Here is a 22833-nt window from a genome sequence, read left to right on the forward strand (position 1 = left end):
CTACTTAATTGCCATCTTGGGCAAAACATGTCCAAGACAGAACTTTTATTTTAATTGAAGCATAGCTGATCCACAATGTCATGCTAATTTCCACTAAAAGCAAAGTGACTCTGATACATACATATATGTTCTTTTTTCATATTCTCTCCCATTATGGTTTGTCATAGGATATTGAATACAGTTCCCTGTGCTGCAACAGTAGGACCTTGTTGCTAATCCACTTTGTGAAAGAAAAGTTGCTCAGTCATGTCCGACTCTTTGCGACCCCATGGACTATAGCCCACCAGGCTCCTCAGTCCATGGAATTTTCCAGTACTGGAGTGGGTTGCCATTTCCTTCTCCAGGGGATCTCCCAAACCAGGGATTAAACCTGGGTCTCCCGCACTGCAGGCAGATGCGCTTTACCGTCTAAGCCATGAGGGAAGCCCAATCCACTTTATATATAATAGCTTCTATCTGCTAACTCCAACCTCCCACCCCACCCCTCCCCCAACCCATTCCCCCTGGGCAACCGCAAGTCTGTTCTCCATCTCCATGAGTCCAAGACAGAACTCTTTTGATTCTTTCTCTCAAAGCTTGATCTTTTATGTCTTCACCTCAGTAAGTGGCACCATTTCCAGCACTGAGGCCCAAAACACAGAAATAATCTTCAATTTCTCCCCTTTTCTCACTCTCCATACTCAAACCATTAACAAGACCTGTCAACTCTCCCCACAAATAAATGATAAGCCATTTCCACTGCTATAACTTCAACTTCAGTATCTTAATCCACTGTCTCTTCCCTGGATTACTACTCCCCATTTCCAGCCTTCCCCAAATCTCCACACAATAGCATATCATCCCCCATATGAAAACTGTCCAAACTTTTCAAAACAACAGGAATAAAATCCATACTCTTTACCATTGTTGTTGTTGTTCAGTTGCTAAGTTGTGTCCAACTCTTTGCGATCCTATGAACTGTAGCACACTCCAGGCTCCGTGGGGTTCTCCAGGCAAGCATATTGGAGTGGGTTGCCATTTCCTTCTCCAACTCTTTACCATACTTCCCTCCAAAAAGTGGCCTCTCTCTACCCATCCTACACATTCTACTCACCTACCATCACCTACTCACTCCAGCCACACTGGCCTTCCTCATGGATCTCAAACCAACCAGGTTACACAGTCTCAGCACTCCTCATCCTATTGACTGAGGATTCCAACTTTATTTGAAGAAAGAAAGGCAGAGAAACAGTCAGATATATAAGTAGGTAGATATGCCTGGACATTCCATCTTGTTTCTTTGATCTGTCTATACTTAAGAAAGGAATCTGAATAGTTTAAGACTGAACCTATATGTCTATGAAATAGTATTAAAAAAGACAGAAGCATCCAAGTAACTGCTTCATGAAGATGTGGGAAATCATCTCAGTAACAACACCATTATTCATTAAACTTTTTATACATGAAGTACTGCTCTGAGAGCTTAATACAACCTATTTAATCTTCATAACAACACTTGAAAGAAGATACTATCATGAGTCTATTTTACAGATCAGAGGTTTGCAGCATAAGCTCAGTAGATGAACTGTGCTTCCCCTCATCAATTAGCAACACTGAGAGCAGAGGTTACAATTCTTTTTCATGGTATTTGGTAGAACTGCAATTTAATAGTATTTAGTCGAATCCCAATTTATGTATTTCCTGATATTTGATGTGGCAACAGAAGATATTTTTATGGTGGGAAAATATAAATTAAGACACCTTCTGTTAAGTTTTTTTAATACCTTAATTCTTTTTTAAGTTGACAATTTTGGCCAGAAGCTGCAAAACTACAGGAAAAAACAAGACAAAACAGATACACGCACAAACAGAACCCCACACTGTATCACCACAAAAATAAAGCACATGACACAAATATTGATCTTCTCAAGTTAGTACTTCCAAGAGTACAAATCAGCAGTAGGTTACACTTACTTCCTCTCAGATACAGAAAAATTAAAATATGAAGCTCATACCCTTGGGGTGTGTTTTCTCTGCTGACTGGGAGCAGTGGGTGTGCATCTCACACCCCCTCTGCCCCAACTGCAGCAGCGCTATGGAGACGGGCTGTGCCGGCTAAGTCACTGCAGTCGTGTCCAGCTCTTTGCAACCCTGTGGCCCACCAGGTTTCTCTAACCGGGAGTTCTCTAGGCAAGAATACTGAGAAGATGCCCTTCTCCAGGGGATCCTGCCAACCCAGGGATCGAACTCATGTCTCTTATGTCTCCTGCATTGGCAGGCGGGTTCTTTACCACTAGTGCCACCTGGGAAGCCCCATAGAGACTGGAAGTCACCCCAAATGATTCCTCAGAATGCACAGCTACTTTCTGGAAGTTAAGGATTCACTAGCCAATCAGAAAAGTTCAGAATAAAGTCACAAAAGATTATGGGTGCCTGGGGAATAAGAATCGATGAATGCTCAGTGTAAGCTAAATTATTTAGAGTAGTACCATTAGAATTCCATGGTTTTTCACTTTGCCAACAAAGATCTGTATAGTCAAAGCTATGGTTTTTCCTGTAGTCATGTATGGATATGAGAGTTGGGCCATAAAGAAGGCTGAGCACCAAAGAATTGATGCTTTCGAACATGGAGCTGGAGAAGACTATTGAGAGTCTCTTGGACTGCGAGGAGATCAAACCAGTCAATCCTAAAGGAAATCAACCCTGAATATTCATTGGAATAACTGATACTAAAGCTAAAGCTCCGATACTTTGACTACCTGATGCAAAGAGCCAACTTGTTGGAAAAGACTCTGATGCTGGAAAAGATTGAGGGCAGGAAGAAAAGGGGGTAACAGAGGATGAGACAGTTGGATGTCATCATCAACTCAACAGATATAAGTTTGAGCAAACTCCAGGACATAGTGAAGGCCAGGAAGCCCTGGCGTGCTACAGGCCATGGGGTCGTAAAGAGTTGGACCTGACTGTTTTTGAACAACAACAAAAAGTAAACAACATCAGTAATTGGCACTGTGAGAGAATTTTCTCTTACACATCATTCCTATGAGTTATAAAGCATTAATATTCAGGGCTTACAAGGATAAGTGAAAAACTGACTTTTCCTACAGATACTTAAGACAATAGACTCATTATTTTCTGAGAGTTAAAACTGGAATTTGGTCCTTATATGATCTTTCTATTATCAAAATAATTGAAAGCAAAAGTTTTTATTTCAAAAACATTTTATTCAAAATGTTCATATAACATTCCATTGAAGTTAAAAAGGACTTTCTTAGAAAAAAACAGAAAAACAGAAAGTGCTGGTCAGAAATCCGTAAGAATTCACATGAATATTTTTAATCTTTCACTGAATACTTGAATATCTACTTTGTTAAACCAAGTAACCAAGTAACTAACTTCCTGGTTTGCTCCCTGTAGGATGAACCTGAGCTGTGCTTCCCTCCCAATGCTTTCCCGATGAGAGTCAGAGGGTGGAGGTTGGGATCGACCTCATAATCAACTCCAGATATACATCACAGTTCATTACAATCTGGAATATTCTTTTCCTACTAGAATGCAGTGTTTCTGGTATCTAAGCCTCAGAAGAATAATTTCAAAGTGCTTCGGACCACATCTGAAATTGCACTCAGTCAGTGATCCAGAGGTCAGTTTTTACCTGATGGAATGCTTAAGGCCATGTTTCTGGTGCATTCCTTCAAAATGACATAGCAAAAAACAAAAACCATCAATTTTCTCTTATGGTGTCTCACAAAGGCACAAGAGAGCCTGGAACTGCTGTGAGGCAATAATTTCACATAAAGTACTACTGCATCATGGTTAAAAATGCAGACTCTCAGCTCAACAGCCTGAATTTTAATTTGGCTTGGAAACTGACTAGCTACAGTTTCTGTGCCTCAGTTCCCACCTCTGTAAAACGGGAGCAGTGATAATATCACCTCATCATAGGATTAGATGAATTAACGTTTGTAAAGCATTTAAAATACGACATGACACATCTATTTGATAAATTAAATCAACAATAAGGCTGATTTTTGTTAGAAAAATTATTATTATTGTGAAAAAGCTAATGCGTAAATCATGAACATTTTAATGAATATATTCTGATTGGAGAAAGCCTATACAAAGTTACCTTGCTTGATTTAAGAACTTTAATTTGTTCTTCAAAAACGGTGTCTTTATTCTTTTCCAGAAAGCCTTCACACTGGTATTCCACCTGAAAATACATTGGAAAATCTCATTAGCTAATAAAAGCTTTGCAGAGATACAATATATCATCAACAACAAAAATAAGTATTAGGCCCAGGCTATATGATGGGCTCTCAGTGAAGTGTTATTAGTTTTATTCTAAGAAACTAGTATCATTCTTGGTAAGAAGCATGTTAACTCTAGAGTGAAACTCTGAAATACTGCTTTTCCTAGAGAGCAGTGGCAGTGCTGATTAACTGTGATCTAAAAGGTGATCCCAATTCATGCATAAGCAGACTCATAAGAAGCTGTTCTCTTCTCTCAAGCAAGTCAAAGAGAGCTCCCCCAAGGCCAACCACTGTATCTCCTCCAAACCTGGTTCACCTTTCTGCAGGGGAAAGTCTCCTTTGGGGAAGAAGAGACTGAAGTGAGAGAGAGGGTCAGAAGGACCCTCTTCTGATAGCTATTTGGCAGAAATAGCTATCTGGCAGAAAGCTGAAGTGATGATCATGGACAGAGGTGGAGGCTGGGTAAATACTGTATGAGCTGGTAAGTAGGCCTACATGAGACTGGATGCTCCCCGTTTCTAAAAGACTTCGGCTATCTACCACTCAAGGGTCCCCAGTCTGTACTACAAAGCCCTTAGGTGGCCCTGAAGCCATCTAAAGATCTCCAGCTACACGAAGGACAGACTCTGAAAACTGTCAATTCCTGACAGGGACCATGGGAAACTTACCAGAAGCCTACCCCCATAACCTCCTTGAAACATAAACTAGTGTCATAGCTCCAGATTTTCTGAGTAGACTCTAGAACCTGAGAAGCAGCAGGTCTGCATGCCTTATTAGCAGGGACCCACTGAATCAATCTCAGAGGGCCACACTCGTCCACAATTTCTTTTCTGAAACCTCTGGGGTCACTATGCTTTAGAACCCAGAATCTTTAAGTAGACCTGAAGCAGCAATCTGTAATCAAACATATTAATATTTATATACTGAAATATATAAATATCCACCTAACTGGGGTAAATAAAGACTATAAATAACCTCATGTTACTTCAGGTCAAAGATCAGGTTTAGCCACTAAATGGATTATGAAAATACTTGTGTATTTCAGAGTTTCTTGGATTTCAGAATTATATATACAGGACTGTAAACACTCACTTATTTCATAATATAATTCCATTTAGGTTAAACCAATAAACCAACAATTAAGCTTGCTTCTGCTGCTGCTGCTAGGTTGCTTCAGTCATGTCCGACTCTGTGCGACCCCACAGACGGCAGCCCACCAGGCTACCCCGTCCCTGGGATTCTCCAGGCAAGAATACTGGAGTGGGTTGCCATTTCCTCCTCCAATGCATGAAAGTGAAAAGTGAAAGTGAAGTCGCTCAGACGTGTCCAACTCTTTGCAACCTCATGAACTGCAGCCTACCAGGCTCCTCCGTCCATGGGATTTTTCCAGGCAAGAGTACTGGAGTGGGGTGCCATTGCCTTCTTCAACAATTAAGCTTACTTTTCCAAAAAAGAGCTAAAGAATGAAAGCTCAGCAAAGAAAAAACTGCTATCTATTGACTATTGATTTTTTTCCTCCTGAACTTAAGTATTCAAATAGAAAAGAGATAATAAAGCTTCCTTACTTTGTCAGCAAAATGCTGGATAATGAAAGCTTTGTTTGATAGGCGGGGCTTCTCAAATAGTGCACATTTGTTCAAATGTGTGTTGTACAATTTTTGGGCCCAGGTGTCATCTGTACCTTTAGGCATCTACATTCAGGGGAAAAAAAGAGTAAGAAAACAAGGTGAATATTATTATGAGATTCTTCTGATGCATCACCCAAGAGACTGTGTTTTGGCTTTGCCTAACAACTTCAACATCCAATTCAGGAACTCATTCCTTTCACATTTCTCTCTCAGAGGTCCCAAATCAATGATTGGGGTGTCTGTGTGTGTGTGTGTGTGTGTTTTCCTCTGTCCATGTAATTTTTCAGGCAAGAATACTAAAGTGGATTGCCATTTCCTACTCCAGGGGGTCTGTCTGACCCAGGTATCAAACTTAAGATTCTTGGGTCTCTTGCATTGGCAGGCAGATTCTTTACCACTAGCGCCACCTGGGAACGAAAAGCAACGACTGAGACCTGCCCATGGGTGACTCAGCCCAAGCTTTGAGTAACTCAATCTGCCTGGACCAAGGGTCATCAAATAAATACTCAATATATTTTTAAAACAATGAAAGCCTCACAAATGAAAGATGAAACACCATGATTATCATATATTTTAAACAATTTGTTAAATAAAGATAACATTTGCACATAGTAGATTATTTATATAATTCAGAAAGCTGTAAAACAGAGAATAGTCTCCTTTCGCCATTTCCACCAACTGCTTTATCTGTCTTTAAAGCCATGGATACAAATAGTATCATTCTATAAACTTCTTACATTTGTAAAAATTTTTATTTCTTTAAATTATGAAAGTATGATAACACATTTACAGGAGATTTGAAAAATATAGAACAAGGTTACATTATAGTTCCACTGGTTTCTCTTCAGATCGTATAAATCTTTCACCTTTTACAAGTATTTTTTTAAGTAGATAAATCAAGATTTTAGTTGGAGTTTCAAAATCAAAAATTAATAGAATGAATCAACAGAGAAGTAGAAGGATCTACTAGATCTGAAAAGCACTGTGAACCAGTTCAACATAATTAAGATTTATACAATATTTATACAACAGTAGGATACAAATTCTATTCAAGTTCCCATAGACTGTAAACAAGGAGACACTGGGACATATCCAGGGATATAAAACAAGCTGCAAAAATGTCAAGGCCTAAAGGTATTGAAAATATACAGAGTCTGTTATCACTGTGGAATTATGTTAGAAATCAGTATCAAAAGATATTTAAAAATAACCCACATATTTTCATGTGCAATGTGACATTTACCAAGAGGGATCTTCAACTTAGCCATCCTTGTATTTTTTTTTCCTCTTAATAATAGCATTCTTGTATTTATGACTACTAGGCTATTACTGATTTTTTGTTATTATGAAAACTGCCACAATGACTCCTTTTAAACAAAAACTTTGGATACTTTTGTAAGTATATTCATAGGGTAAACTCTCAGCATTTCTACTTCTGGTTCTAAAGGTATGTGTATTTAAAATCTTGATAAATATTCCTCAAAAATATGTTGTACTAACTTTTGTCCTTCATCAAGAGTATATATGTAATAAATACTAATTTGGTATTATCAAATTTAAACTCACTTGGTAGGCAAAAAGCAGTGTCCTATTTTTGTTTTGATTTATGTTTTATTTAATTTCAAGTGAAACTGAACACCTTTACATGTATTCTTTTTGTTTATTAAGGTATAATTGATGTACAGTATTATATTAGTTGCAGTAAAACATAGTGATTCAATATTTTTATAGGTTATACTCCATGTGAAGTTTACTATAAAACTCTGACTATATTCCTTGTGCTGTACATTACATTCTTGTATCTTGTTTACTTTATACCTAGTAGTTTGTTTCTCTTAATCCTGCCTTCACCTATCTTGCCCTTCCCACCAACCGTCTCTACAATGGTAACCACTAGTTTGTTCTCTAATATCCAGGAGGCCCTTTTTGTTTTGTTACATTCATTTGTCCATTTTATTTTTTTAGATTTTACATATAAGTGAAAACATCCAGTATTTGTCTTTGCATTCTTAATGTTGTAGGAAATCTGGATGCTTAGGAGGATCAGCCTACATGAACTTGTAACTTATGGCATATAAACTAAAGAACAACTAAGGGAAAGGATAGGTTGTTTGTCTAGGATCACTCATCAGGGAAGCCAGGGATCCAATATTTTTTCCACATGCTGCATCTTCAAATATTAAAACTAAAACTCCTTACCTTACATATATATAAGTAATAAAGAACAACTAGTCAAGTTTAAAATTATAGACATTTAGAACTATTATTCAAAATACCTTTTGTACAATTTCTTACATTTCCTGAACTATATCATACCATTGAACAAAAGTACCAAATATAAGCATATCAATAACGAAAGTGACTAAAATTGGCAGTAGCTGTATCTAATGCCAGTTTTCACATAACTTGGAATCAGCTGAAAAGGGAAGGGAGATTTTCCTAGTTTCAACTATATTTTGAACGCTTTGGAGTCAGTGACCCTTCAGAATGCAAGTTAGGGTAACCCCCACTTGTTGCCACTGTGGCACTTCATGATATACTAGTGAATCTCTACTAAAACCTATTTACCATTTTACCGCAATGCAAAATTTTGATATATTAAATACATCAGAAAATCATACTTACCTTGCATTCCTCATCCAGCAAATCTAGAATGCCCAGTTTAGATTCTATAAGATTAATGCAAGGCTGATTATCATAAAAATCTATGAGTGTCCATGGAATTTGTTCTTTCATATATTCTTCTTGTTCTAATTTGAAGACATGCTGAAATAAAAAAGAAAAAACTAGCATTACTACATCACTGTCACAAATGTGAGTCAATAAACATGTATAAAACAAAATTTGAGACAGTCAATGGCTTCTAGCAGCAATCTTGGAGAAACATGAAATAGGCAGAGAACAATATAAGAAAGCAAATAGAAACCACACATGGCAAAACCTCAGCTACATAGAATTTTTGGCAAACAAGAAAATCTAGGTATATGAATATTTAAATAGCTGATAAGTGTGGCAGCTTTTGATTTTTTGATATATATATATATCCAAAACCGCACTATGTAATTTTTGGCCCCTTAAATTATTGCTCAGTGTTGCTAACCATATGGGCACAGAAATGCCTTAGCTGGCCTTGAACAACCTGCAGAGAGGATGCCCTCCAGACTACTGAAACATTCTGGGTGATGCTTACAGCATGACAAAGTAATTCTTTTAAGGGACCATGGTGTTGAAGTTCATGTGCCTCAGAATTAGACAACAGTTGGTCTTTTGTATCTGCCTTGATTATCCTCCACAGTCAGGGAATCTATGGCTCACTTTTCTGGCTTCTACATCCAATTCTGCCAGCAGCTGCAACCACTACAAATACATTATTGTTTCTGCTAAATGCTTCAGCCACTGCTTCTCATCTCCATTCACTCTCTTAAGCACAAATATGTATTGACTGTCTACCACGTCCCAGACACTACACACCATTAGCAAAATAGACACAGACTCAGCCCTAATAGACTTTGAAGACTAGTGGGAGAAACAGACAGAAATCAAACAATCACAAGAAACAGAATTACAAACTGTAATAATGTTCCAGAGAAAAATAATGGCCAGCTATGAGCTCAGGAGTCCTTAACTAATTTGGAACAGGGTAGCAAGGGAAGTCTTCCTTGAGGAAGGGCTGTGTGACCTGAGGTCTGCAGTGAAAGGTAATTAGGTTGGTCTAGGAAGGAAGGGCAATAGAAGCACTGCATGCATCAAGCTGCCCAGCCAATGGAGCCAAACCAAAAATTCTAGTTTCTATAGGTGCTAATGACCCATACTCATTTCTTCCGGCAGGATTCTGCTTTCCTTTCTTGTCTCCTTTGTCACACTGGTTCTCTCACATGTCCTGCAACTTTTCTGGGAAGATTATCCCTCTGTGGTTATTACCAGACAACACATATTTCCTAGAACCCAAACCCTCATGAAACTTAAAAGAGTTACCAAGATTTCTGATACTTTATTCTCCTGACATATCTGGAACTTTCCCACTTTATTCTACACTTATTATAATGCTGTTCTTGGCTCATTTGCAGCATTCATAGTCTAAGCAGGTGTGAAACTTTAGTAAAAAAAAAAACCTCAAATTTGTCATACATATGAATATTTATGTAATGCTAATTAGAAAGCAATTTCTTCTGTTCTTTTGATTAATTAGAAGGCAAATGGGGCACCATGTGTCAGCAAGATGCCCTGGCTGATGGTACCAATAATTCCCCACAAATGAGTCCTATCTTTCTTTAATCCATTAGTCTATATGCAGTGTGGTCTTCACATTGACAATAGAAACACTGCTCCAAACTTTAGAGCCTGTTTCTCATACAAATCTCTAGGTTTAGTTTGCCAAAATCCATGGGACCTCAAAATTTTTCCATTCTTAATTACAAAATTAAGGGCATGAGGTTCAATATGGCGAGAGATGCTTACTGGATAAGGTAATGACTCCAAGCACTAACCTGCCAGTCAGCATGTTTCTCCTGCCCACTGCCCACCCCACAGCCCCTGCTGAGGGAGCAGCCTGAGCACCAAGCTCTTTACTGTAAGACCCCATGCTCCAGGTCACAGCTAGTTAAGGGCCAGAGAGCTCTGAGGAACAAATGAACTGGGTTAATCACATTCTCTTTTCTCAGATATAAGAACTGGGAAACAGACAATTAACAGTGAAAGCTGATGCCGCAAGAAGTCAAGATGAATGGGAGTTAAGCAAGTTAAGAAGACAGAAGCACCCCAACCACTGCTTTAAGTGTGAGGTAAGTGAGGAAGCAAAAACCTAGACAAAATATATACCATCTGAAGGAAAATATATGCCATCTGATAATAAGAGGGAGGGAAGAGAGAAGGAAGAGAAATAAGAGAGAGAGGGAAGCCTCTCTCTCTTGTGCAGAGAGAGGCTACGCTGCAGTGTGTGTGTGTGTGTGTGTGTATGAGGAAAGAGAGAGAGACAGAAGAAACAGATGGATAGAGACAGAAAGAGGGAAAGGGAAACAAGAAAGTCAGAAACACACATGCAGAGACATGAGGTCCTTGAGAAATAAACAAATTAGCCAGTCCCTGACAAGGCTGGCGTTAGATCCTTAATACTTCCAGTCACCTGGTGCCAAAAGATACTGGGAAAGAGCAGAAGGCTCTGCTGTTGATTAAAGTATTGAGAAACTCAGGAAAACCTTGAGAAAAAATAATATTCCACTTAGTGTCTGACAGGTTTTTATTAATGTTCCTTATGCAGAGACACAAAATATACCAGTCACATTCTTACGGAAACAGCTTAACATTTTAAGATCATTTCTACATTATTTCACTGTACTAAGTAGCTTAATTTGCTAAAAAGAGGGTCCAAATTTTTATCAAAGTATAATATTTTATGCAATATTTTACAAAGATCAAATAATCTAAAGGTTTTATGATGACAAGCAACAATCCCCTGTTCTATCCTGACCCAATCCCAGTCTCATTCCTTGGAAACAACCATTTTTAACTCCCTCAGCTATTTCTCCTGATATTTATCTCTAAGCAATATGCTTTGTTGTTGTTGTTGTTATTGTTTAATCACTAAGCCGTGTAGGAATCTTTTGTGAACCCATGGAATATAGCCTGCCAGGCTCCTCTGTCCACGGAATTTCCCAAGCAAGAATACTGGAGAGGGTTGCCATTTCCTCCTCCAGGGTATCTTCCTGACCCAAGGATTGAACTTGTGTCTCCGTATTGCAGGCATATTGTTTACTGCTGAGCCACCAGGGAAGCCCTAACAACATGGTTGTTGTTGTGTGCTCAATTGCTTCAGTCATGTCCGACTCTTTGCAACTCCGTGGACTATAGACTGCCAGGCTACTCTGTCCATGGGATTTTTCCTGCAAGAGTACTGGAGTGGGTTGCCATGCCTCCCACAAGGGATCTTCTTGACCCAGGGATCAAACCCACATCACCTGTGTCTCCTGCACTGGCAGGTGGGTTCTTTACCAGCTGAGCCACCAGGGAAGATGTATATGCTCATCAGCTATTATTTTATTTATTCATTTAACACTATCTATTGATTTTCTGATGCAACAGATGAGGCCAAATTCATATATATCACCCTCTATTGTTCTTCCTCTATCTTTCTGATATTACAATTTTTAGATCTTTTAGTTTTTATTATTTTTGTAACTTAAAATAATATCTTTAAATTTCCATTTTCATTCATCAATTGTAGGGTATACCACTCAACCTCCCTCTTTGTATGATGAGGATAATAGGGCTCTTACTCATCCTTCAGTTCTATTATTTTTCATATTCTAATTCCTATAGGTGATTCATTTTAAACATTGTATTTTATCAATAATAACCTCCCTTAATCTTGCACTTAAAAGTTGTACTTAGCACGTGGTGAGCACTTTACATATCCCAACTCTTTAATCCATATAACTACATGCAATAGGTACTGTTACCATCCCCATTATACAGATGAGGTGACTAAGGCCCAGCAAGATCAATTAACTTGCCCAGGATCCCCTGGAAAATCAATGCAGAGTTGGATTCCAATATTTTTAATATATATATATATATATATATTTTGCTTAGTCAATTTAAATATATTTCCTGCTTGATTTCTCTGTGCTTCCCCCACCCCCCTCAGCTAATGTGCTTTATAAATCCCTACAAAGAGATGTAGAGGGTTTGCAGCATTTCTTTTTTTTTCTTTAACATGACTTTATCTTGTGGAATGTCTATTAACATCCTGAGAAATTTGACATTCTGAGGAACATGTTTTAAGCTGACTCTGAATATACTTGAGCTTGGATTTGCCTGCTAGTGTTGGAGGGTCTCCTGTGGAGGCATGGGTCGGCAGTGGCTCGCCTTGGGGACGGGGCACTGGCTGTAGCAGTCCTGGAAGGTGACCTCCCAGAGGTCACCATCAACCCCACCATAGAGCCTGTAGCCCAACCATTTTTAAGTGCTTCCAAATCTCCCAACACCATGATAACATATTTCTATTACTACTTCACAAAAGCCACTCAAAATCCTTCCACTGCCATTGTCTCGGTGAATGTCTCAGACTGTAGAAAATATATAAAATAGAATACATAAAAAATATGTAGAAAAGAGAATATGTCCTGACTTTTTTGCCCTGTTGTTGTTCAGTTGCTCGGTCGTGTCTGATTCTTTGTGACCCCATGGACTACAGCATGCCAGGATTCCCTGTCCTTCACTATCTCCTGGAGTTTGCTCAGACTCATGTCCATTGAGTCGATGATGCCATCCAATGGTCTTATCATCAGACTGTCCTGACATCTTGCTAATACAGCAAGTAAGAGTTAAGATAGTATTAACTCCACATATAGTTAGCCTCAGGGACAACCAACTGAATGATATCCCTTGGGTCCAAGTTTCACATCCCTATGTCACTATCTAACACACTTTCTGCTTCCTTCTCTCAATTTATTTGGACCAAATTTTTACTGTTCTCAGACAGCAGATGACCTTGAATCCAATCTGGACCATAAACATCTTTCCAAGGTTGCATCATTCATTAATCATAAGTTCCTCAGCAGTTTAACTGCTTTAAACTGTAGATAATAATTGAAATTCATAACTTCACTTCAGGAGCCAGTCTTTAAACACATACTAGGAATTCAAAGAATGATTTTTGGCAGAATATTATTTAAGCAAGAAAATTCTTACCATATTGAATTGTTGCTGTAGTTTTTCATTTGCATAATTTATGCAAAACTGTTCAAAACTATTTATCTCAAATGTCTCAAATCTGTAAAATCAAAAATAATATGAGAAGAGGAGAAAAAGGAAAAAATAGCTTTTAAAAAATATTCAAAATGTGCACATTAGAGAGAAATAGGAAATTCCCCAACATGGCAAAACTTTCTTTCCACATCAGTGAAGATAAGGCTTTCTAAGTTAGTAACACAAAATATGTACCCAGCAGATAGACATCAGCAAAGTGGCAGAGATTTTTTTTTTTTCAAGGCTGCAGCTTGTGAATCTATTCAATAGTATGAGTTTTTGAGGGCATATTCATCCCCAAGTAGGGAACAATTAGAATTACGATAAAGCTACTGCTCTTGTCAATTCACAGATTCACAATGTTTACATAAATACAGAGGGGAGGGGAATAGAAATGTCATAAGTTTTTTTGAAAAGTGAACCAGATGATGAAAAATTAGGCATCAAAAAGCACAAATGTATAGGAAGGGGTTCAACATTAAAGAAAGGTACCCAGAGAAGGCAAACTAGCAAATGAAACTAGACTTTAAAAAATCCTCTTCTAATTTTCCCTTTAGCTCACCAGTAGGAGACATAATCAAATACCTACTTGGAGTTACTAGATAATGTCTAGAAAGAAATGCTCAGACCACTAAGCCAAATACACTCACCCATAAATGTCCAGCACACCGATAAAAGAATGCTGTTTGACAGCAGAATGCAGTGCCTGATTGACATGATCTACAATCCAGTTAAAGAGCTTGGCATAGATGTGCTTGGCCAATGCATCGCGGGCATTCGTGGCCTGCAGCTTGGAGATGGGCTTGATGTACGTCTCTGTGGCAGTGGCCAGCTTCCGATGGCAGAGCCAGTGACACATCTCCTCAAAGTCCACACCCATGAGGTCACAGAAGATGCTGAGGGGTTCATGCTTGGGCTGCCAAAAGAGAATGGGTTATTTCCTAGGACCAGATCAATCAAGTAAGAATTTACTAAAAAATATTAACAAAGAGGTAACAATTAAACCTGACAATTTCTCTGCTACAACAAACACCAAGAGCATTTGAAGCTGATCAGTGATAATCACAATCATCCATCAAACCAGAATCTAGGCAGCATTTTGTAATCTCTTCTAGGACTCACTTCAAAAAGTGACCTCTTCCTTTGTCTCTTTATAGTACTTATTTGCACCCGTCTTCAGGCACATTCATTTAGTCAGTCAGAAAAATGAGTCAGCTTGTCTACAAATATATTATATGCCAGCAGAAAAAAATAGACATGTACTGGCTTCCTTGGTGGCTCAGACAGTAAAAGGATTCATCTACAATGCAGGGGACCTAGGTTTGATTCCTAGGTCAAGAAGATCCCCTGGAGAAGGGACTGGCTACCCACTCCAGTATTCTTGCCTGGAGAATTCCATGGACTGAGAAGCCTGGTGGGCTACAGTCCATGGGGTCGCAGAGTCAGATATGACTGAACAACTAACACTTTCACTTTCACCCTGTCCTCCTAGAACTTACAGTCACTAGGGGAAATGGACATTAACTAAATGATTGCGCCCTAAAATTAAAATTACTACAAAAGAGGACACTATACTAAGATTCCATGTGTAAGGAATGTGCCCTATTCAGGGAGACAGGAGACAGTGGCCTTGAGAAATGGAGTTGAGATCTGAAGAATAAGAAGAGGTTAACTTGGTGAAAAGGTCTTCCAAGTAGAGGCGACATCTGGTATAAAAGTCCTGTGGTGGGAGGGAAACCAGAGATGTGAGGGATTGAAGCTACGTGAGGGAGAAAATGTAGGGGATGAAGCCAGAGGCTGTTTCATGGCTAGTGTTTCCTCTAAAAGCAATGAGGGTCAATGGCAGGGAGGTGTGAGGTGGAGGTACTAAAAGGTTATAAACGGACAACTTAACAGTTATTTGTGTGGCTTCTTAGACTAGTATTTCTAATCTAAGGATCCCCTGCATCATCTATGGCAGGGATCCCCAACCTTTTTGGCACCAAGGACTGACTCTGTAGAAGACAATTTTCCCATGGATTGTGGAGTGGGGGAATGGTTTGGGGATGCTTCAGGAGCATTACATTTACTGTGCACTTTATTTCTGTTACTATCACATCAGCTCCACCTCAGATCATCAGACATTAGATCCTGGAGGTTGGGAATCCCTTACCTACAGGGATCCCTGTATCACCTACAATGTCTTCCATAGGTTTTGCATGAGTAGGCATGCAAAGTATTCATAAATTAAAAATACTTGTTTAATTCATGTTAGTACATTATATTTTTTAATATCTTCACTCACATGTTTCAATTCCATCTGATAACATTCCTGAGGAACAGGCAGGGTGAACACTGCTATCTCTAATTGACAAATTAGGATATAATATCCAAAAGACTAGCTTGGCAAAAATCACACCTCCAGTTTATGTCAGAATTGTTATTAAACCCTGGGTCTATTGACACCCTTCTCCCCTGACCCTTTCCACTGAAACAGTCCCTTCCTTCTTTCATGTTCCCTCTTCCCAAGTAATCACTTCAGACACAAATTAGCACCATTACCATCAACATGGATGAACTCCCTTCAATAAGCAGCTTATTTCATTCATTTATATATGAATTGTGTGACATCATTTAGAAGTAGATCAGCACTCTAAACATTTTATTTGAATGGTACTACCATTTTTGTTCTATGAAGTCAACGTTGTTAACTGTTTGGTTCAAATTTTCTATAACTTAACTAATTTTTAGACTTCTTTACCTATCAGTAATTGAGAGAAGTCAGTAATATCCCACTATGACAGATGTGTCTTTTTATTCTTGTGGTAATCTTTTGCTTTATATATTTTGAGACTACATCATTAAGTACACGCAAGTTTAGAACTGTTACATCTTCCTGGTGAATAAAAATCTCTATCAATACATAGTGACTCTATCTCTAGTACTGCTTTTGGCCTCAAAGTTTATTTTGTCCAGTATCAATACAGCTCTACCAGGTTTATTTCTAGCTATTATGGTGTCTTTTCTCAACTTTTTACTTTCAAACTATCTGTACCTTTATTTTTCAGGAACGCTTCTTTCAAAAGTATATACCTGAATTCTAAACCTGGTCTGACAATCTATATTAACTGAAACATTGGTTCATTTGTAATTATTTCTATTAATACCTTTTTTGTGCCTTTACTTGTCCCTCCTTTTCTAAAAATTTCTCTCCCTTTCTTGCTATATTTGGATTATTTTTTTAGTTCATTTTCCTCTTTATTAGTTTGAAAGCTTCACTTTCTGTTTCTGTTTTTATGATAGAAGAATTGATACATTAGTTAACTTAATGTAATTAAATAACATGAACTCCAAACACTCAATCCTGATCTATAAGCTTTGCTATCCAGTACTTTAGTTCTATCTTTTTGGGAGGAAGAAAGGGCTGGTGAGTCACTTTAGTTTTTTTAACTTTTTATTTTAAACTAATTTCAGACTAACAGAAAAGTTACAAGAAAAGTATAAAGTATTCCCTTCACCCAGATTCCCTAAATATTAACATTTTACCAAGTTTGCTCTTTCTCTCTCACTCTTTCACATACGTATACATACATATTATTTTTCAGACTCTTTTGAGAGCATGTTGAAAACATGATGCCCTTTTGGTACTGAATACTCTACTGTGTATTTTCTTAAATTATCTTATATAACTATAGTACAATGAATAAAATCAGAAAATTAGCAGTGATACAACCCTATTACCTAGTAAACTTTACTGATTGACCTAATAATGTCCTCTGAGGATAGGGTTGCTAGGGAGGCACATTTCTATGGTCCAGGATCCAATCTAGGTTCATACATTGAATTTAGTTATCTTATTTCATTAATCTCTATTAGTTTGAGGAGCTCTTCACTCTTGCCTTTTGAGAACTCGATACTTTAGAAGGGTAGTGTGCCCCTCAGTTTCGGTCTGTATGATGTTGCCGCATGATCAGATTTGGCATGCCTTTTTGGTGGGAATACTAGAGAAGCGATGTGGTAGCCCCCTCAGGATGCTGCATCAGAACTCAAGTGATGCTGACTGGTTGCTTGGTTACAGGAATGTCTGTGAGGTTTCTCTACTACCTTTCCCTCTGTAATGAGTTTTCTGTAAAAAGTATTTTGTGGCCCAGTACACTATTTGTGTCTGACTCTGTGCAACCCTATAGACTGTAGCCTGCTAGGCTCCTCTGTCCATGGGATTCTCCAGGCAAGAATACTGGAGTGGGTTGCCATGCCCTCCTCCAGGGGATCTTCCCCACCCAGGAATTGAACCTGCATCTCTTACATCTCATCTCCTGCACTGGCAGGTGGGTTCTTTACCACTAGTGCCACCTGGGAAGTTCAATTCATAATTATTATTCTTTTAATTAATCAAATTTTGCCATTTTTTATTGATTCACATGCCCTCTGGAATTTTAGATCTTGTATCCAGATCACTTTCCTTCTGCCTTAACCATGTCTTTTAATATTTCCTTTAGTGAGGGCCTATTGGTGACAAATTCTCACAAGTTTCTATTTGTCTGAAAACATATCTATCTTTTCCTCATTCTAAAAAGATATCTTTACTAGATATATGATTCTAAGTTAGTAATTATATACTCTAGAACACTGAAGATGGTCCACTGTTTTCTGACTCCTCTTATTGCAGTTGGGAAGTGAGCAATCAGTTTAACTGCTACTTCTTCAACACTAGTATGTCTTATCTTTCTTTGTGTTTCAAGATTTTTCTCTCTGCCTATGGTAGCATTATGGTGAGCCTAGAGGTGGGTTTCTTTTTATTTATTCTATCTGGGATTTTTTTGTCCTTTCCAAATCTGTGGTGTAGTGTCATTTTCACAGGTTCTGAAATTTGTTAGTAATTACCTCTTCAAACATTTTGTCTGCCTCATTCTCTTCTTTCTTTCCCTTAGAAACTCTCATTAGATTAAAATCAGATTCTATTACTCCATTCTTCATCTCTTTTAATTATTGTTAAGGGCTCCATCTGTGGGTCCCATCTTGCATTTTGGATCATTTCTTCACGTCTGTCTTTCAGCTTATCGCTTCTCTACTCAGTTGTGTCAAATCTGCTATTACTTTCTTTCAGCATTCTTAGTAGGTTTGACTGCTATCTGTTGTTTTGCCTAGCTCTTTCTATTTTGTTTTATCATGAGATTTGAGATTTTTGACTATGAGTCAGTATTTCTTGTAACTCTTCTCATGGGACTCTGTTGAGGCCTGGATTGAAGGTGGATTTGCATTTGCTTCTGTCAGGCATCCAGGGCACTACCAATCCAGGATCAATTTAAGGTAAGTTTTGTGTATGTTGCTGTTGGGGACCATCCAGGAACTATGAAAACAAACTGGGAAATAAGTGTGAGGGGCAGCTCATTGCTCTAAATTTTTAGGGAACTATTTCTGCCCACTCCCGCTTAGAGACTTGATTTTTCTTTGTACTCTTGGAGAAGGTGGTGAGCATGTGCCCCATTTAGGGTCTCAGCTTTAGGCAGAAGTTTGCCTTCCTGTTCCCCTGTTTATAGGAGTCTGAGGCTCTGTTTTTTGTCTTCCGCACCTCACTTGGCTATGAAAACCATAGCTCACTGGGTTCAGCAAATGCCTCCCAGGTGAGTCCGTGCTTCAGGGTTCTGCTCTGTTCCGAGTTCCTATTTTCACTCAGTTTATACATATATTAAAATATTTCTTATGCACTTATTAAAGTTCTTATGTATTTATTACAAATATTTTTAGAATATAATTTATCCAGCATGAAGCTCGATCAGAGCAACCAGTCCAAAAGTGGTAAAAAAAAAAAAAAAAAACAAAGTCTCTTTCATTTTAAAAATGAGGAAACTAAGGTTCAGAGAAGCTAAGTAACTCATCCTAAAACATAGAGTACATAAATAGTAAAGCTGGGATTGAACCCAGGCAGAGATGCTGAAACGTGTATTTCAAAACTAAAGTCTAATTTACCCGAATTTAAGTCACATGAATTAATCTACATGTAGACTTGCAAATATCAACTTGGGTGTCTGAAGAGTGAAACATAAATCTCAGAATTGTTTCCTATTATAATACTCAAGAAAGCAAGATGGAAAAAGAATTAATTATATTAAAACTGTCTCCATTTTAATAAAGTTAAAAAACACCTAATAAGTATCTAGATGCATGTGTGAGTGTGTGCACTGTGTGTGATCTTTGATGGTGGTGATCAGAAAATACTACAAATCACAATGCCCAGGGAGAACATTCTGAGACCATTAGGTTTTATTACAGTTTAAACAAATGAATTGGATTTTAATTCTCAGTGTGTAGTCATCTCTACATGGGGAAGAACATGTAAATCATAGTGAAGACACCATATCTCTCCAGTCATCTAATTCCTTTTCCCAGTAATCACTGCTAACAATTTCTTCAGTAAGTTTTAAACCATATTCCACAGGACAAATAAACTTATCAATTCTGGTATGTGTGTCATGGGTCAAACAAGCTCTTCACTGTAGACTCACCAATCCAACTTTCACATCTAATATTTCCCACATCTGTTTATACAGCTCACACATATACCCAAGTTCTCTCCTCCCCCATCCCTTCCACACACACAAACAATCACTGTGAACCACGGATCTGAATCCACATTTCTTCACTGACAGTTCAAAATTCTACTCTAGACAGTATATCTCTCCAATAATTATCTCTCTGATAATTATTAATGTTAGTTAATAGAGAGACTTCAAACACTTTGGTTCCATAAAGAATCAACAAAACTAAAACACAAATCAACTGTCATCACAGGAAGCTTGCTCTGAACTCACAGGGATTGTGCAGCTGTCTGAATCTCGAGACATAAACACAACATTGCCTAAGTGAAGGATGCCAGCAAGTATTCGGAAAATTCCCATCTGATAAGATTCACTAATTCCTGAAATAACAGAGTAAATGAACAGTGATTAATTTCAGAATAGGAACTAAACAATTAAAGCAGATAATTTAACTTTTTAAGTTTAATTTTAGCACTTTAATACTGCCAGATGTTGTACACATTATAATGTGCCATAGCCAACAACACTTTCACCTTTGTTGACCTTAACACAGATGCACTTTAGCACTATGGTTTAGAGCATGGACTGTGCGGTGAGACGGACCTCAGGTGGAAGCCGGGCTCCGCTCCTGACCTGCCATCTCACACGGGCAGACACCTTCACCCTTCTAGTTTCTGATTTGAGACACAGGGACATTAGAGACTATCTCAAAGGGAGTTTGTAAACATTAAAGGAGAAAATACACTTAGTAAAGTTAACACACTGTGTGACACATGGTAAGTGCTAAACAAATTCATCACACGATTTAAGTATCTCACTAACACTATTACCTTTTTCCATTTAGCTCTACTCTAAATGCAAGTTGTGGCTCAGTAAGTTTATTTTAAGTCAAATTACTCAATCACTTCTTTTAACTATAGACCAAGAATAAGTCAAAGAGACCACACAACTAAAAATGTTCAGGCTGGTGCTATGCCGCAGCCTGACAAATGAGTACCTAAACAAAGAACTAGAGCAGGGCCTGAAAGATCAGGCAGGATGAGAAAGCAGGTCAGCCCTTGGTGTTTTACCAGATGAGGCTTCACTTTTCAATAAGGTAAGATTTTTCCAGAATATTAGATATATATTATGTTCAAGTAAAAATAGTAAAATTATTCCCAAATATGCAATCATATACAGGTAATTCATAGTTCATTTTACAAGGAATGTTTCTACCATCTCCTGTGTTATGGTTTTTTCAAATTCGCAATTTTCTGTTTATAAACAGAGTTCGCACTGGAAGTAAAGCAGTGTTTCTCAAACTATAATATGCATATGGATCACCAATGGATCTAGTTAAAATGCAGATTCTAGTTTAGTAAGTCTGAGATTCTAAATTTTTACAAGCTCCATAGTGGTGCTGGATCATACTCTGATTAACAATACTTTTAAATTAAATTAACTCCTCAAAATACCAATATATGGCTTTAGAGTTATTCATATGCTGAAACATTTAAATAAATAATTCAGCACTAAAAGTTGTATACTACATTTCTAAAGGTCAATTTATTTATATGTAGATCCATTTTGTTTTAATCTAGAAACAAAACAGTGACCTGAGCCATTTCAGAAACAAACAAACTACATGTAATACATTGTTTTGTCACCAAGCCAGCTCAACTACATTTCCAGGCCACAAAAACACACGCAAAATGAAAAAAAAAAAACACAAAAAATCCTCTAAAACATGAGTTCTGTATAGAAACCCATTTCATTCAGCTCCACATTTTAGATTTTGTAAAAATTTAAGTAAACAGCCCCATATCTTTCCCCTGAAGCCTGAATGTATGTTTTAAATAGCTTTATTGAAGAATAATGTGCATATCATAAAACTCATCCATCTTAAGTATGCAATTCAAAAGTTTTGGGTAAATTTATAAAGTTGTACAATCATTACCATAACATATTTTCAGTATAGTTCCCATCATCCCCAAGAGAAACTCTATGCCCATTTGATGCCCAAATGTTTTTTATGAAGAATATTAAATCTGAAAAAAAAAATTAAATCTCCCCCAAATTTTCACCACTTAATATGAATCTAAGCCAATATTCCAAATCAAAGGTTGCTTGAGTCAGAGAGCTATTGCTTCCAAGAATTCAAGGGTAAGATTACATACCTAGCAAAGTGCAGGCCTGCCTGGTATGCGCCATCTCCTTGGCATCATCTACTCCTTCAATCATAGGACTGCCACCTTGATTCGTGTAATGAAAGTTATTTGCATCTCCTGCAATTAAGGAAAAATTTTAAAAAGATTTGCAGTCTATGAAAAGGCCTTGACTTCTACCCGTATGTCCACTCTGCTTTAGAGGCAGCGAAAGCACAATTAATTGTGTAGTCTGGAGTCTGACTGTCTGTGTTTTTAGCTACATTTTAATTCAAGACTCAAATTAAATAATGGAGCAAAATATTTGTAGAGTTTAAGTGAACAGTCCTTTCCTAAAGGTTTTATTTCAATATACATGCTAGGATAATTTCTTCAAACACTTTTTTCCTTTCTTCATCAGAGACCTTGTATGGTTACACCACATAAACTCCTTTATATTTTTCTTCCTTTTAAACAAGGCAAATTTCAAACATACACGAAAGTACAGAAACTAGTATAATGAGCCCTTGTGTACTCATCACACTCATCTTAAACAAGTATCAACTCAAGACTAATCTTGTTCCAT

The 22833-nt window shown here is 37.7% G+C and overlaps 1 protein-coding gene across 4 annotated transcripts in view; it reads right to left on the minus strand.

Moving 5' to 3' along the window:
* Positions 1-22833, minus strand: part of MYO5A (myosin VA) — a 200126-nt gene that overhangs the window by 75358 nt on the left and 101935 nt on the right. For all 4 annotated transcript variants that reach the window (XM_061157181.1, XM_061157180.1, XM_061157179.1 and 1 more), the window contains exons 8-14: positions 22281-22388; positions 20398-20504; positions 14257-14522; positions 13550-13631; positions 8486-8626; positions 5798-5923; positions 4109-4192 (exon numbers count right to left, since the gene is read on the minus strand). In XM_061157181.1, the coding sequence (XP_061013164.1) occupies positions 4109-4192; positions 5798-5923; positions 8486-8626; positions 13550-13631; positions 14257-14522; positions 20398-20504; positions 22281-22388 (914 nt within the window). The remainder of the gene's footprint in view (positions 1-4108; positions 4193-5797; positions 5924-8485; positions 8627-13549; positions 13632-14256; positions 14523-20397; positions 20505-22280; positions 22389-22833) is intronic.

Source organism: Dama dama, chromosome 12 (genome assembly GCF_033118175.1).
Source record: "Dama dama isolate Ldn47 chromosome 12, ASM3311817v1, whole genome shotgun sequence".
Classification (NCBI taxonomy): domain Eukaryota; kingdom Metazoa; phylum Chordata; class Mammalia; order Artiodactyla; family Cervidae; genus Dama; species Dama dama.